Source organism: Rhinichthys klamathensis, unplaced genomic scaffold, assembly GCF_029890125.1.
Source record: "Rhinichthys klamathensis goyatoka isolate OS25496 unplaced genomic scaffold, OSU_Roscu_1.1 h1tg000378l_1, whole genome shotgun sequence".
NCBI lineage: Eukaryota > Metazoa > Chordata > Actinopteri > Cypriniformes > Leuciscidae > Rhinichthys > Rhinichthys klamathensis.
This window is the reverse complement of record NW_026606885.1, coordinates 65,736-81,967: the sequence shown is the minus strand read 5'-3', so window position 1 is coordinate 81,967 and position 16,232 is coordinate 65,736. Positions and strand designations below refer to the sequence as shown.

General features: G+C 38.4%; 2 protein-coding genes across 5 annotated transcripts; one reads left to right on the top strand and one right to left on the bottom strand.

Moving 5' to 3' along the window:
• Positions 1-251: 251 nt before the first annotated feature.
• Positions 252-13,775, bottom strand: atg13 (ATG13 autophagy related 13 homolog (S. cerevisiae)). Of its 3 annotated transcripts, XM_056233853.1 has the most exons (18): positions 13,567-13,775; positions 12,140-12,220; positions 11,953-12,033; positions 11,728-11,847; positions 11,559-11,605; positions 11,307-11,447; positions 10,711-10,751; positions 10,521-10,617; positions 10,316-10,414; positions 8,161-8,254; positions 6,593-6,691; positions 6,130-6,225; positions 5,818-5,957; positions 5,631-5,718; positions 2,461-2,538; positions 2,265-2,378; positions 1,445-1,573; positions 252-1,058 (listed from the first exon to the last, which is right to left on the bottom strand). In XM_056233853.1, the coding sequence occupies exons 2-18, from the start codon at positions 12,206-12,208 to the stop codon at positions 981-983; spliced, it is 1,611 nt and encodes a 536-aa protein (XP_056089828.1). In that variant the 5' UTR covers positions 12,209-12,220; positions 13,567-13,775; the 3' UTR covers positions 252-980. The 3 variants fall into 3 exon arrangements, with proteins under 3 accessions (XP_056089828.1, XP_056089829.1, XP_056089830.1); XM_056233854.1 differs by lacking the exon at positions 6,593-6,691 and having other exon boundaries at positions 13,567-13,774; XM_056233855.1 differs by lacking the exons at positions 11,559-11,605; positions 13,567-13,775 and having other exon boundaries at positions 12,140-12,191.
• Positions 13,776-13,978: 203 nt separating this feature from the next.
• Positions 13,979-15,922, top strand: harbi1 (harbinger transposase derived 1). Of its 2 annotated transcripts, XM_056233857.1 has the most exons (3): positions 13,979-14,027; positions 14,482-15,170; positions 15,271-15,922. In XM_056233857.1, exons 2-3 carry the CDS (start codon positions 14,501-14,503, stop codon positions 15,645-15,647), a joined length of 1,047 nt encoding a protein of 348 aa, XP_056089832.1. In that variant the 5' UTR covers positions 13,979-14,027; positions 14,482-14,500; the 3' UTR covers positions 15,648-15,922. The 2 variants fall into 2 exon arrangements, with proteins under 2 accessions (XP_056089832.1, XP_056089831.1); XM_056233856.1 differs by lacking the exon at positions 13,979-14,027 and having other exon boundaries at positions 14,203-15,170.
• Positions 15,923-16,232: the final 310 nt, after the last annotated feature.

Below are 16,232 nucleotides of genomic sequence, written 5' to 3'. Positions count from 1 at the left end.
GTAGGCGTGTGTTTGTGCTATTGCGCTCATGAATTTTCAAATAGCCACTGCATAGGTTCCTTGGTAGCCTTCCAGTCACGCAACCTAATTAATATTAATAAGACAAACCTTCGCCTCTCTATTGGGTGAACGTCGAGCTAACATAATTCATTCGCTAAAGGAACTGGAAGTTTGCCTCAAGGAGACGCAATTTTTTCTTTACCAGTTCAGGATTTATGAGTGAGAGACAGAGAGAGAGAGAAAAAATAGGCTGTGTGAAATAAATCAGTTTATTACACAACATTAACATGCCTTATTAACAAAGTGAGGGGGAGAAAGATGACACTTAAAATAATTAAAGAAGGTCCAGCTCCTAGTGACTTGCCAACATAAGCTTTAAAAAAAAAGACAAGGAAAAAAACATTCTTCACCATTCAAAGATCTGACAAGTAGTAATGATAATCTGTCCCTACTCAAAGAAAGTTTGAAAAGTTATGGTAAAATGCATTTACAGGAAGCAGGTAAGCAGACAGACTCACAATTCACTGTTGTCAATGTTCACTGTAGTGTCATTCATGTGTAAGCCTATGAAACAAAACTGGACATATTCTCAGATTTTCCCTCACACTGATGTTGTAAAGACTTCAGAAATCTGTGTCAGTGTGCTGGATGTGTTGTCAGGATGAGCAAAACAAAAATAAAGGCTGGTACAGGTTTATACATTCATTACAGTGAGCATTACTTACACAGTTCTGCTATCTTAATAAATACAAGGGTGGGAGAATTAATGTTGCTCTTCCTTTAACAGATGCTGTCACTAAGCCAGTGGATTCATCTTATACCTTACCTCAGTTCACTTTTTTTCCTTAATGATGATTCTCTTCATAGACCATTGCACATGGTAAAACTGACACAAAACATTGTTAATGAAAACATCGACGCCTCAGTGAAGGAAGCAGGACGATTAAAGCGGTTGTGAAGGATGCAATCTCTGTTCTGTTCTATTGTAAGGTGTCCACAAATGCATCAAACTCATCAATGTTTTTCTCATAAATGGCCAGTTTCTCTGGAAGAGAGTCCTGTAAAAATACATTCATATACAAATTCAAATACATTCCAAACATTTAAATACCAAACATTTAACTATAAACACATCACAATGTTACAGATGTTAAAACATCATACTACGACATGAATATAATGAATCAGTCACCCTACAGTATATATAGTTTGTATACAGATTCAGTTTCTAAAATAACTACACTTAAATAATACGCGCAATTATTTAATAGTTCTTAATTTTAGTATCCACACAATTCAATTGTTTCAATTATGATTTTAACACCAACCCTGGTTTGGTGCTAAAAAATCTATCCTATGTATAATCACATGTCTTTCTTGCTCCCATTTAGACTGCAAAAATGTCCAGAATGTGCTGTGACGCGAATATGTGTTTGTTTCTCACCAAGTCCTCAGCCATAGACTGAGCGCTGACATCGATGGAAAGGCTTGCGAGTTGAGGAGGGTTTTGAAACTCTCTATAGAAAGTGCCTAGATCCATTGGCAGAAGGTCATCCTTAGAGAACGCTGGTTTCTGTTCGGCACACATGAACACAGAACTGTTCTTTAAACACAATATGAACCATATCTGTCTTTTACCTTATACTTCTAAGAAGGTTTGACTAAATAAATACTTGCTTGTTTACACAATTGGTTTCATAGTCCAATTCTCATGTCCCCGCGCCCACACAAAATAAGATGGTATTTTCTGGTTTTCTCTCTCTAGTAACATTTGGATTGATTTTCTAGCTCAATAATCAATAGCTCTGATAAACACAGTTATGCTCTGTCATGCATAACATACTTAAAAAAATAACATGATCAAGCAGGTCTCTTTGGGCCTCTCTGAGGCAACACTCACTAGCTTCAAAAGAGTCCATTTGGCGTGGGATACTGCATCATTTAACACTGTACTTATGAAATAAAAATGCAGAAGAGTAAAGTCTTCTTTAGATTTATTAAACATCAATCATCTGGAGCTTTCTCTCAGGTCAGAGTCTAAGCTTCTTTTCAGATGAATTATTGACTTGTCTGGATCACTAGATGCTCTGTGAAGGGCTTGATAAACTCCCTTTTGCTGTCAAACCTCTCTAATGATTCTGATCAGTCCCCATTCACTCAATGCTGTGCCTTTCAATGTGCTCACTGCAATATAGCTCTCAATATCTCTAGAAGAAAGTAGATCTTGATAACTCTTTTTTTATATCATGTTGTGGTGCACCTACAAAGTCAACCATGACAAAGTCGTCTTGTGGCTGTCCCCCGCTGTGGCTCGAGCTGTTTGAGTGCAGGCTGCCTTGCAAAGGAGATGAAGGGGCCGGGGATGGAGGAGGGTGCACCTGCAAACAGAGAAAAACATGAAGAGACAGTGGAGGACGCAGCTGCAAGCTAAGGACATGTAGTGGGTTTGCTTAAGTATACCATTGGGTCGTTCTCCTCCAGGTCATAGACTCTTGGAGCGAACGCAGCAAAAGGAAGATCCAGACTGTTTGTCGTCACCTGGAGTAACATGTACACAAAACGTCAGAATGCATTTTGCAGGCTTGCCCCGACCTTTGTTAAATGAATTTATAAGAAAAAAAAATTTGTGGTATTGGCATTAGGTCTATCATTAGAGTGGATTGCGAGGTGCCATTTAGGTGAACAACTTTTGGACAAAAAGTTGTCTGTAATAGGGAGTAATTATTGGAATAGCTTACCGCAGTCAATAAGACAGTGTTCTACATATTACACTTTTAAACATCACCTTAAAAAAGTGGCTTATGTTGAACCAGATGTGTAAAAAGTTTACTTAGACATTTTAAATAATGTGTTTGGGATTTTCGTCTATTAGTGTTTTATGTATATCCTTGTATGTACCTGCCTAGGGAATATGGATGTTACTTAGCAATGTTGCTATAATCCAACTTGTTTACATTTTGTATTTTAGACTAATGTTCATTAACATGCATTGTCCCTATCAAATAAATAAACGAATGCAATTTTTTACCTCCCACTAAACATAAAAGTTACATTGTTGTCTGTGTATAGTAACATTTTATATATCATATACTCACTTATATATGTTATTAGCAAGTCTTGGCTTATGAATATTAAAAAAACGCATGCTTAATATATACACTATCATTCAAAAGTTTGGGGTGAGTACAAATAAGAAATGAATACTTTTATTCAGCAAGGTTGCATTAAATTGATGTTTTCAATTTAAGAAAAGATTTGTATTTGAAATAAATGTTGTTCTTTAGAACTTTCTATTCATCAAAGAATTCTGAAAAATAAGTATCAGTTTCCACAAAAATATTAAGCAGCACAACTGTTTTCAACATTGATAATAATAATACATTTTTCTTGAGCAGCAAATCAGCAGATTAGAATGATTTCTGAAGGATCATGCGACTGAAGACTGGAGTAATGAAAATATTTAAAATAGAAAACAGTTATTTTAAATTGTAACAATGTATTTTTTAATATATATTTTTGATTAAATTCAGCCTTGGTGAGCATAAGAGACAATAAAAACCTCACAGACCTCAAACTTTTAAACAGTAATTCTACGCTACACAAATCAGTAGTTCATGTAAATGCAGAAAAAAGATTTTATACAAAAACCTTATACCCAATACCCTATACCCAATTTCTTCGACTGAAACGAATACGCAGTGTAGAATCAGATTTTGAACAGCAATTGGCGATTATGTATAAACGGCTTATTCTTAGGGGTTATCTGAAAAAATGGCTGGATATCGCTTTGGAGAAAGCACGAAAATCGTCCTATATATCGGACAAACAAAAGAAGTCCCACTCTGTAGTCTGTACCACTACTTATTCTGCGCATAGTCAAGCGATCAAGAATGTGAGTAAAAAACATTGGTATATACTTAAGTGTGATCCAGTGGGCGAGAGTCTTTTTGCGGATACGCCTCTTTTTTCACATTATAGAGCGAGACACATTAGAGACTATTTGGTCAAATCCGACACTTTCATAAAGAATAGTCCTGATGGACGTATTAACAAGGACACTGTTTTTTCCCCCTGCCTTAAGTGTGCGGCGAGTAGACACATCCGTAGAAGATGTTTTTCCTTTCGCAGTAGCATAACGAACCGGACATATAAGATTAAACAATTTGTTACATGTGCTTCTACCAATGTGATTTACCTATTATCTTGTCCATGTGACAAACAATATATAGGTAAGACAAATAGACAAATTAAGACTTGTATCATTGAACATATGAGCGCTATCAGAAGGAAAGACCAAAAATCTCCAGTTGCGCGTCATTTTAATGAGATGTCCCATTTGATCTTGGAATTAGATTTCGTTGTCATAGAACATATAACACAGTTACGTAGGGGTGGTAATTTGGAGCGGAGACTTTTGCAGAGGGAATGTAAATGGATTTTTGACCTAAAATGTCTATATCCTTTGGGTATGAATGAGGAATATACTCTCAATTGTTTTTTATAAATGTTTACTACAAATGTTGTTTATGCATTGCAATGTCTAATCATGTGACGTGTAGGGATGATGATAATAACCTTGTGTGATATTCAATAATGGGAATGAGTATATGTACAGTATGTTCATGTTGATAGTCAGATTTTTTTTTTTTTTTTTTTAAATGTTAACAATATTTTGTTTTGGAATGGAGGACTGTTGTGATATAATAATAATAATTCATTACATTTATATAGTGCTTTTCTCGGCACTCAAAGCACTATACATAGAAGGGGGAATCTCCTCAACCACCACCAATGTGCAGTATCCACCTGGATGATGCGACGGCAGCCATATTGCGCCAGAACGCACACCACACACCAGCTTATTGGTGGAGAGGAGACAGTGATGAAGCCAATTGGTATATATATATATGGGGATGATTAGGAGGCCATGATGGACAGAGGCCACTGGGCAAATTTGGCCAGGAAGACGGGGTTACACCCCTACTCTTTCGAAAGACATCCTGGGATTTTTTGTGACCACAGAGAGTCAGGGCCTCAGTTTAACGTCTCATCCGAAGGACGGTGCTCTTTGACAGTGTAGTGTCCCCATTACTATACTGGGGCGTTAGGACCCACACAGACCACAGGGTGAGCGCCCCCTGCTGGCCTCACTAACACCTCTTCCAGCAGCAACCTGGTTTTCTCAGGAGGCCTCCCATCCAGGTACTAACCAGGCTCAGCCCTGCTTAGCTTCAGTGGGCAACCAGTCTTGGGCTACAGGGTGATATGGCTGCTGGCCATATGGATATGTATATACAATCATGTAGACTATTGATGTGAATATTTGTATATGGGATAAAATCAGATTCCGGTATGTTACATGGATTACGGTAATGAGTATTTAAATGACTGCAGGTGTTGAGCTTAGTAACACATTGCACTGATGAAGGGTTGAACCTGAAAACGTTTTGCACTCTTGCACTTTTTTTGCACTTTATTTGTGGCCTTTGGAAAATAAATCTCATGAGCTTTTTGGCCGATTTCATGTGCGGATCTTTTTTCTTATTATATGAAAACATTTAAACAAATTCAAAGAACATTAACTGATGATGGAATGTTTGTTCTGATAGTTTTTGTAAGTGTATCCTAACCTGTGTGGTGGCTTTGTTGACAAAAGCTCCAACTTTCCTGGTGAAGGTTGTCTCTGGAGCATCAGAAGGGCACACAGTCTTCACCTCGCTACCACACACACACACACACACACAAATATGGATTCAAACTTTGCTGAATTGACAAATTAAAAAATCAGTACTGAACAGAATCTCTTCACACTCTTACCTGCCACAGGATGTAGGCGGTGCCGGCTGATGGGACTGTCCAGTGGGGCAAGATGGGATACGACCGTGCTCAGCTGCAGTGCCATGATTAGGTTGAGCCGGGACCTGTGGGACTCCACCTTCTTTACCCGGCACAACCATCTGATTAGGTAGAGAAACACACATGGCCACCTTGGTCAGGGCAGAATGACACACAAACATACACGCACAATTCTGTAGACAGTAATTCCCAGCAGCTGGTCTACATTAGGGGGGATGAAGGCATGAAGTCAGGACAGTGAGGGTGGGGCCCCTGCATGTGTGTGGGCCGTACCTGGTGAGGATGTACAGCAGCAGGACAAGTCGTAGGATGGCACAAATCCACAGTTCCCAGGGCCGGAGTCTGATATGACAGACGAGAGCTGTACAGCTGAGAGACAGAGAGAGATTCATGTCACAATGGGAGTCAAATGTCAGATTAAGAGCCCTTTTAAAGTCCGGTCCTGTATTAACCTCACTGCAGAGCAGAGAGCAAGAGGGAACAGAGAAGTGGTCAGAGCAAACACAATAATAATTCAAATAAAACAGCAGGCAGGTGAGCTCAAGGAGAAGGCAGCAGCGATTGCAGTGTGCAAACAATCTCTTGGATGGGTTTTACTGTTACTTAATTAAAAGGTTATACGAGGTTATGAAGGGTAAGCAGTGGAATATAGGTTACTGGGCCAGGCCACACACACTCTTTGTAATTATTCTACCAGCTGCATGCGTGTACACACACACACACACACACGACTCACTTGCTGTGAGATGCCAAGCCCCATGAGGGGAACCTTCAGTGTGGCCATCAGAGCCGGCTTAGGTGTCTTAAAATGTGCCTTACTTACAGTACACGCACACTACATGCACACAGAAAGAAAGAAAGAGAGAAAGGAAGAAAAACAAGGGCAACAGAAATGAAAGCACTACCACAGAAAGAGATAATGGGGAGAGAGAGAATCTGATGCTATAGCCACATAAATGGTATTTTATGACCGTATTGACTTTGTTAAAGGAGAACTCCGGCGCAAAATGAACCTTTGGTCTGATTACACATTGTTACCTAATCAACCGTTCTCTGAGATTTGTTTTCATGATAATCGAATGTAAAGAGTTTCATCTCTAAAAACTGTTTAGCTTATAACGCTAGTAATGGGGGCATATAATAAGTAAAAAGAAATCGCTAGTTTATACCACTAACAAGGCTCAAAATAGCCCCACACTAACACAGTAACATAATGAGGGTCCCTACATGCAAAACGAAGCATTGAGAACTTTGTAAGTGTACAGACCGTTTAATAAGAAGATAAAGATAAAGACAGTCCACTTCGTGTATACAGACAGGAGCCATCTTTGGAAAACAGTCTCGACTAGTCAAACCACGAACGCCATTCATACAGTTCAGAAGTTCACTGAACTTCATACAGTTCAGCTCACTTAGCACGTCGTTCGTGGTTTGATTAGTCGAGACTGTTTTCCAAAGATGGTGGACTGTCTTTATCTTTAACTTCTTATTAAACGGTCTGTACACTTACAAAGTTCTCAATGCTTCGTTTTGCATGTAGGGACCCTCATTATGTTACTGTGTTCGTGTGGGGCTATTTTGAGTCTTGTTAGTGGTATAAACTAGCGATTTCTTTTTACTTATTATATGCCCCCATTACTAGCATTATACGCTAAACAGTTTTTAGAGATAAAACTCTTTACATTCGATTATCATGAAAACAAATCTCAGAGAACGGTTGACTAGGTACCAATGTGTTATTAGACCAAAGGTTCATTTTGCGACAGAGTTCTCCTTTAACATTCGTCTTCTGAACCCTGCAATACCACACAATACAGCAAGACCAGTGTTATTTTAGTATTATTCATAAACTATTTTAATATACATTAATATTTTGAAATAGCTTTTATTTTTAAACTTTCATTTTTCATTTTAATTTTAGTTTACATTTTTTTTTTATTTTTATTTTTTTTATTAATTTTCATTTTACTTTCATTTATTTTTATTTCAGTTTGTGTGATTTGTTATTTTGTAACGTTTTTTTCTTTTTATTCATTTAAAAAAAAATTCATTTTCATTTTACTTAGTTTCCAAGGCAAAAATTCTATTTGAAGTTTTTTCAAACACTGAAAACTATTTGTTTTATTTTTAGTTTACAATAACAACACTAATCAGGACACCAGTTTATCCATTATTAGAGGTTAACAGTTAATCTCTTAAATGACAGGCTGCACTGCACCTGTATTGAGGCTTGACCTGCACAAAGATGGTGGTAAAGGGTTACTTTTGATGGGACAGATGAGTATGTGATAGTGACGGCATTACCTGTGAAGGTGGGGAGGTGGAAAAGGATGTGGTGCACACCTCCTGAGAGTCTTCTATTCCTGCATAAGTCCCTCCCTCATCTTCTCCAGGAGCTCTAAGAGAGAAATAAGAAAAGAGGAGGTATGAGGCCAGAGGTTAAGAAAGCAGTTAGCAGTTTGAATCCCTGTACTATCAGTATGTTGAAGTGAGACACTGGAATTAGATCCACAGTTTAAATCCAACTAGGGATGTGACGGTGAGGAAAATTTCCCACCGGTTCCTTGACGTGTGTCAACACCGGTGTTAGAGTTCCCCCCCCTTTTCCACCTCACTTTTAAATTGCTTATGGATGCCAGTGCGGCTGTGCGCATTTTTATTAACAAAATCTATTAAAATTAACTAAATGAATAAACACGGCATACACCATGCTGATAAATGAAATCTGGCTCCTGCTGCTGATCAGTGCTGCGGCTCTCGTTCGACGCACGTTGAATTGAGCAGAAGCGTTCAGTATTTGAACAGATACTTCAAATGTAGTATCTGTTCTCTAACTGAACTAAATTATTTTTATTACTATAAAAAATAGTACAGTAGGGGCGGTGGTCAAGTGATGAATCGGTGTGCGGCTGAAAACCATGTAACACCGTTAACACAGACTATCGCAGAAGCCTAATTCCAACTCATCCCGAGTGCTTGGAAACCGCCCACAAATTTAAACATATTAATATATTAAACATAATATTAAACATTGTTAAAAAGGCTCTATACAGCTGACACTATTACATAGGTCTATTGTACAACTTTCTACTGTAAAAACAATATAAAAAACTTTTCTTTTTTTAACAATACTGGTGAGGTTCTATACTGCTATATCATCAATGAAAAAAGTTGTGCTGCTTAGTATTTTTGCGGAATTTTTTTTCTGAACTTTGATTAAAGCTCCAGTCCGTAACTTTTCCTCTTTGTCGCCATCTCTCTGTTCGAAATCTGTAACTGCAGTGATTCGCGGAATTATCATCTTTACGTGGGTTGTAAATCGGCATGAAACAGCGCGGATGAACACAGTGCTTTGAGGCGAGTGCTGCTGTCAGTCACCGCGCTGTGTGGATACTGTCATACAGAATCACAGATTCACTTTTTGAAAGTTTGACCAACATAAGAATTTTCATAAGAAAATGTCTTCTGAACAAGTAAGTAACATCCATTTTTGTTCTGACCAACTAAGGGGGAAAAAGCATTCGACATGATAAGCTTCGTTAGATTTAATCAACGCGATTTACAGCAACCGTGCAAATTATAGCCTACTTTGTTCTCAAATTCATGTTAACAACATCACATCAGCATAGCGTGACTAATGTTAAATTTAATGTGTTTTATGGTTACCTGTGTAGTTCAGAATTCATATTCTCCATAATAGCAAAACGAGAAAGGCACAACAAAGGAAACTCCATAACTGTGTGAATTAAGAAAACGTACTGTTACACGATTGAACTATTGAAATGTCTTACTTGTTCAGCAGAAAAAAGCCGTCTCTTCTTCCGTTTCGAACCCCTTCAAAACACGGAGTTCACGCACTTTTCAAAAGCCCCGCCGATGTTTAAATCCTTGTGTTCGCATGAGACGGTTTCTTTCTCTTTCTCTAGCCACCTTAAATCCGAAGTACGAAGTCTTTTGTGTTTTATAACTGCTGAATCTCCAGTTGACACTGATGATTGTTGTTTGAATCTTCCTGGATGCCATAAGTTTAATTATGTAAAGTGCTGCGAGAAAAGCCTATACATCTAAACATCTCGTCACGCGCAGTATAGCCGAAGGAGCCGAAACTCCTTCTTTATGTGTACGGGTGTGACGTAATGACGCAAAGACATGCTCGAATTTCCCGCGGAAACCCACCAGTACCACTGGAATTAAAATCATTATTACAAGCTAACCGTTTTGAATCTAGCTATGGCAAGCAGATAGTTTTGACCACTGGCAGAATAAGTTTTTTTTAATATAATTATTTTGGATTATTTTTAACTTAAAAAAGTTACGGACTGGAGCGTTAATAGAAAGTTAAAAAGAACAGCATTTATATGAAATAGACATTTTTTTGTAAAATTGTAAAACAAAAATCTTATTGACTCCAAACGTTTAAACAGTAGACTATCTATTCTGTGACTATGCTTTTTCACACCTGTAACTGCAAGGATGCATGTGTGCCATATTAGTGAAGGGTCGCTCCACAAAATGATCAATGATAATACCCATGATGGGGCCTGTCCTCTCAAACTGCCTGTGAAAAAACACAAAGACATCTAGCACAAAACCACTACAAAACTACAATAACCAGAATGCCCAATCTTTTAAACGTGTTGCATACGGGAAGCTGTAATGTATACCTTGAAGACATGAGGGCCAAATTAGTGCGATATGCACAGGACAAAGTGATGGTGCCTATGGGAGTGCCTACAATACCCACTCGCACTGTCTGGAACCCTGCGGAGAAACGTGAAGAATCTGAACAAATACACGGCTCTCTGGAGAATATCTACACAACATTTATTAGTATTTTGCTCCTCACAGTATTACCTTCCCCAAAACCTGTCAGCTGGACATCTCCAAAATAGATCCTATCAAAGACATATTATTAAGATAATGTCAAGTCAATTCATTTATTTATATAGAGCTTTATACAATACAGATTGTTTCAAAGCAGCTTCACAGTAATAAACAAGAAATAACAGTATTAATGTTGCAAAGTTCTTTAACTATTAAACAAATACAATTTCAGCTGTAAAGCATCTCTAAAAAGAAAAGTGTCATTATTCATTATTTAGTTCAACACTGTGAATGTTGCAGAGTTCAGTAATTATGAAACGAACTCAGTTCAATAAAGCAGCTCTACAGAAGATAATAGTGTCATTATTCAGCTCAGTGTGAATTGAGTTTAGTTCAACAAGTGCAAAGTTAATTAAATGAGAAACAAGCTGAATTCAGCTATAAGCAGCTCTACAGACAATAATGTAATTTAATCATATTCAGCTCAAGTCACTTCAGTGTTGATTCAATTCAGTTATATAACAGTCTCAAGAAATGTAGCAAAATCTGATTGGAAATGGTTTCCCTGCATGAAATCATGTATTATTATGAGGCTTTGTGGACATTGAAGGAAGTGTGTTGAGTACCTGTAGAGTATGACATAGTCATGGCCTTGTTTACGTGAAAGCTTGTAAGCAGGTGTCACCCTTGTGATGGCCAGTAAAGATTTGAGCAGTAGAGACAGCCGATTATAAACTGTATAGGACACTTTAATGTCCTTATCACACCTGGAAAAAAATCAAAACCGTAGTTATGTCCTGGTATATGTTGTTAATGTACCTACCAACCTCTACACAGAGCAGTTGACATCTGAATGTGAAGGGGATCAGAGTGCTTACTTTTCATTCATTTCCAAACACCATGTCTCCAGCTCCATGGAGTCTCCCTGCATTGGTAAACATAACTCATTAATACTCAAGTAAAAATATTAGGCATTTTAAACATTTTGTTTCATGTTTATCATAATACTGTTATTACATAGAGAGTGAACAAAAACGAAGACTAGACCTCTGAGGTTTTGAGGGAGATCTCCACACACATGGATCGGCCGATGCCAGGCAGCTGTCCAGCAAGAGCTTTTTTTGCCTCATGAGTCACCTCCGGGATGTCTTTTATTGCCAGATTAAACTGAGAGAGAGAACATAAAGACACACAGACAAACAGAGTTCATGTTAGTTATGATGTAAAGAAAACAGGGCTCTTCGTAAAAGGAGCATCCTCAATGTGTTTTACCCAGTCTGAACCGGTCGGTGATGAAGATGAGCAAGTGGTGATCTTCTCTCCAAGTCGGGCTTGAACTATAACCTGCACGGTCTGAAAGACACACAGGTAAAACAAAGTACATCATCACTGTGTCGACTGGGAGACCAGATTTCATGGATGCAACAAAACCTTATAATGTATTGTTTAATGCAATCACCTTCAAGGCAAAGAATTTGATGAATTTATCCAAGTCTTTCTTGTCCTGTGGGCTCAGATCACTATCCATTGTCGCATAAGCCTAAGGCATACAAACGAAAGACAGTTTTCTCAGTAAACAGTGGAAGAGCTGATATACTTTACAGATAATATAGTACAGTAATCGAAAAGGTATATAACACGCATAATTAAAAGTCAAGTCAATTAGTAGGGGAAGATGTCCCATTAAGAACAATGTAAAAAATGTTTTTTTTTTTTTACAAATATTATAAAATCATAACATTTTTAGATACAACATCTACAAGATGACAATTTATCAGCCAAAGTGTTATCAGGGGAAATGAATATATATTATTCCAAGAGGCCATCTTACTCCACTCCACAGGTAAACTTTTACAGAATGTATAAATTACTTTAGCTTAATATAGATTAAAGTGAAATAGTGTCATTAATGTAAAATACTAAATCTATTCTATTTGGACAATTTAGTTGAATATTTGAATAGACAGACAAAGCAGAATCCCAGTTTATTCGATTACATATAACAGGCACATGAATGCATTTTTAATTGATTATATTTTAATTGAAGTTGTCAACAACACTGAATTCAAACTGAATGTTTTCACAGCGTTATCCTATAGGTTTTATGAATAGCCAAGATGTCTGACATGAACATCTAACTTGTGGAATTACTGAATAAACACAATATAATAATGTTATTATTACATTATTATTATAATATAATAATAACATGTCTTCTGTTCTGAGGGCAGAATAATCTTTTCACTTTAAAGTAAAAACTAGCCTATATTTTTAAACTCCACAAATCTAAAAACATTAATTTGTCCACAAATCCTTCATTAACAAAGACACGAAAACTTTGATATTCAACATACTACCATGATGACAGATCAATACTTTCCACAGACATAAAATTAGATCAGTTAACCTCACAACTGTTTCGACTGACAAAAAATGTTGATATTCAGATGACATGAAAAAATGAAGAAGAGCATAGCCATTCACCAAATGTGTTGAGTTGGGATTTTGTGCAATGTATAGTCAAAAGAAAAAAATACAATATGGTGGTGGGGTCATCTTTTGCACCATCCCACCTTAATAAGAGTAATAATAAACGAATTCACTGATGTCTTAGTGTCATTAATACTGTCACATCTCTGACAGCTCGCCTCTAAGCATTTAATAATGTACGTTACTCAATAGAAAACAATAACAACAGCACTCTTCTCTTCAAAAACAGATTTATAACAATCAATGTCAACTGACACAGTGCGTTCATCCGAGTAGAGATTTGAAACAGCAGACTCGCCATTTGTTTTCGACAGCCAAACATCTCAAGTTGTTTACAATCATCTGTATGTCTGCAGTCAATGCTAACACCTTAGCAAAACACGCGCACATACTTACAGCTCATCACAGAGTGGAGATTCAACTGTTAACACGCAGAGTATGACGTTAACGGTGCAGCTCACCGTAGCTGATTGTGTGAAACGGTAAAATACAGCCTAAACGATCCTGTATTTTCAATTAATCACATCGTAGCACCACAACATCACACACTGACGGGCGCCCCATTTTTGTTTATGTTGCTTGTTTGGCTAGGTCAGGAATGACGTGTTGCCTGTACCGATTCAACCACACCACTTTCGTTATTTAGTGAAAAATGGTTAAATACATCTGATAACTGTATGCAATTTTCATAATAGCACTTATAATAATGGTATATTTTAATATGCATCTCCCCGATCTTAATTTGTTGTCAAAAGTAACAAATACAACTATCGAAAATGCAAAAAGTGAACAGGAAATTTGTTAAGGCTGTGGCGTCACATTTCAATGTCGGCGTACACAAACAATCACCGGTTCTGGTAACGTTTTTAGTCGTTCGCACTGTTTCCACTGCATTTGTGGTCCTCGAATAGATAGATAATTTATTCACCGGGAGATCATTTATATCAAGAGTTAATTGCGTTCGTTTTTGTGTAAAATACTGTACTTTACTGTGCTGGTTACCAGGCGACAAACGGGTTGATTTAACCAGCTCAGTTTGAGATAAATGCTGTTATAAAAATATGTGATTTGGAATGGATAGGCTAGGCTTGTGTTAGCAGCCACGCACTGAAGAAATCAATACAGCGGTGCATGCAGGAACATTTAGCACGTTTCGTTCCCATACCAATTGCTTTTCTATGAATTGCGAATGTTATTAATTAACATATATCATTCAAAAGTAGCCAAGTGTATGTGGGTGTTGGATGGTTTAGTTATTGGCACAGCATTGCATGACACTCGCTGACATTCACATGTGCCATTTGTCCATAGGTCCTCCTGAGTGTGTGGAATGGCAATCTCTATTGCGATCCTAGACTGTGACCTGCTGCTGCATGGTCGAGGGCACAAAACACTGGATCGATTTGATATCGAGACAGTGTCGGATGAATTTCTGCTGACAACATTCGGCTTCCCACGTGAGTTCATTTATTACCTGGTGGAACTACTAAAGGACAGCTTGTTGAGACGGACACAGAGGTCACGAGCCATTAGTCCAGATGTTCAGATACTCGCAGCGCTGGGATTCTACACAACCGGCTCCTTCCAGAGCAAGATGGGAGATGCGATTGGCATCAGCCAGGCATCCATGAGTCGTTGTGTGTCTAATGTCACTAAAGCTCTGATTGAGAAAGCACCAGAGTTTATTGGCTTCACTAGGGATGAGGCCACCAGGCAGCAGTCTAAAGAGGAGTTTTACAGAATAGCAGGAATTCCCAATGTCATGGGAGTAGTGGACTGTGCACATATAGCCATTAAAGCTCCCAATGCAGATGACTCTTCCTATGTAAATAAAAAAGGATTTCACTCAATCAATTGCCAATTAGTATGTGATGCCAGAGGACTGCTGCTGAGCGCTGAGACACATTGGCCGGGTAGTCTGACAGACAGAGCTGTCTTTAAGCAGTCCAGTGTGGCAAAGCTATTTGAAGAGCAAGACAATGACGAAGGTTGGCTTTTAGGTAAGACCCATAGTGAGACCTATTCTTGACATTCCCAAAGAATTCTATGGTATTGTTTACCTGTGAAAATGTCCATGTGTTTTCTGTCTCTGGCCTCCAGGTGACAACCGGTACCCTCTAAAGAAGTGGTTGATGACTCCAGTGCAGAGTCCGGAGTCCCCTGCTGACTACCGCTATAACGTGGCCCACACAACGACACATGAGATTGTGGACCGCACGTTCAGAGCCATTCAGACACGTTTCCGGTGCCTGGATGGGGCAAAGGGTTACCTGCAGTATTCCCCAGAGAAATGCTCCCATATCATCCAGGCCTGTTGTGTGCTACATAATATTTCCCTGCAGTCCGGCCTTGATGCCTGGACTTTTGAGAGGACTGAGGCCACGGACCAATCAGGGGAGGATATCGATCCCACTGACACTGTCGATCCAGAGGCTCTAAGAGTTCGACAGGAAATCGTCCAAAATCATTTCAGCTAGGACGGAATTTGGGATTCACCATTTAATTATTTTTAATCGTTAATACACATGCCATTGCCTTTTTTTTTTTGTTAAATGGTTAGTTCACCCAAAAATTAAGTTTCTGTCAGTAATTACTCACCCTCATGTCATTCCAAACCTGTAAGACCTTCGTTCATCTTCAGAACACAAATTAAGATATTTTTGATGAAATCTGAAAGGTTTCTGAACCAGCCATAGGCAGCAGCGTCATTGCAACTTTCATGGCCCAGAAAGGTAGTAAAGACATCGTTAAAATAGTCCATGTGACTACGGTGGTTCAACCTTAATGTTATGAAACGACGAGAATACTTTTTGTGTGCAAAAACAAACAAAAACAACGACTTTATTCAACAATTTCTTCTCTTCCCTGTTAATCTCCTACGCTGTTGTGAACACAGTGCATCGCTTCCGAGTTCTATGGCAGAACGGTGGCTCAGTATTGGCCAACGCTGTTCGCGTGAGCACTACGACGCATGCGTGTGATGCTGACGCAGGAGCTGGCCAATGGTGAGCCGCCGTTCTGCCGTAGAACCCGGAAGCGATACACTGTTTACAACGTCAACA

Coding starts and splice junctions, on each gene's coding strand:
- atg13 (XM_056233853.1), bottom strand. CDS start 12,208: ATGGATAGTGATCTGAGCCCACAGGACAAGAAAGACTTGGATAAATTC. Junction 2,539..5,630: donor TCAACAAAGCCACCACACAG/GTTAGGATACAC, acceptor ATGTTACTCCAG/GTGACGACAAACAGTCTGGA. Junction 2,379..2,460: donor TGGAGGAGAACGACCCAATG/GTATACTTAAGC, acceptor CTCTGTTTGCAG/GTGCACCCTCCTCCATCCCC.
- harbi1 (XM_056233857.1), top strand. CDS start 14,501: ATGGCAATCTCTATTGCGATCCTAGACTGTGACCTGCTGCTGCATGGT. Junction 15,171..15,270: donor TGACGAAGGTTGGCTTTTAG/GTAAGACCCATA, acceptor TCTGGCCTCCAG/GTGACAACCGGTACCCTCTA.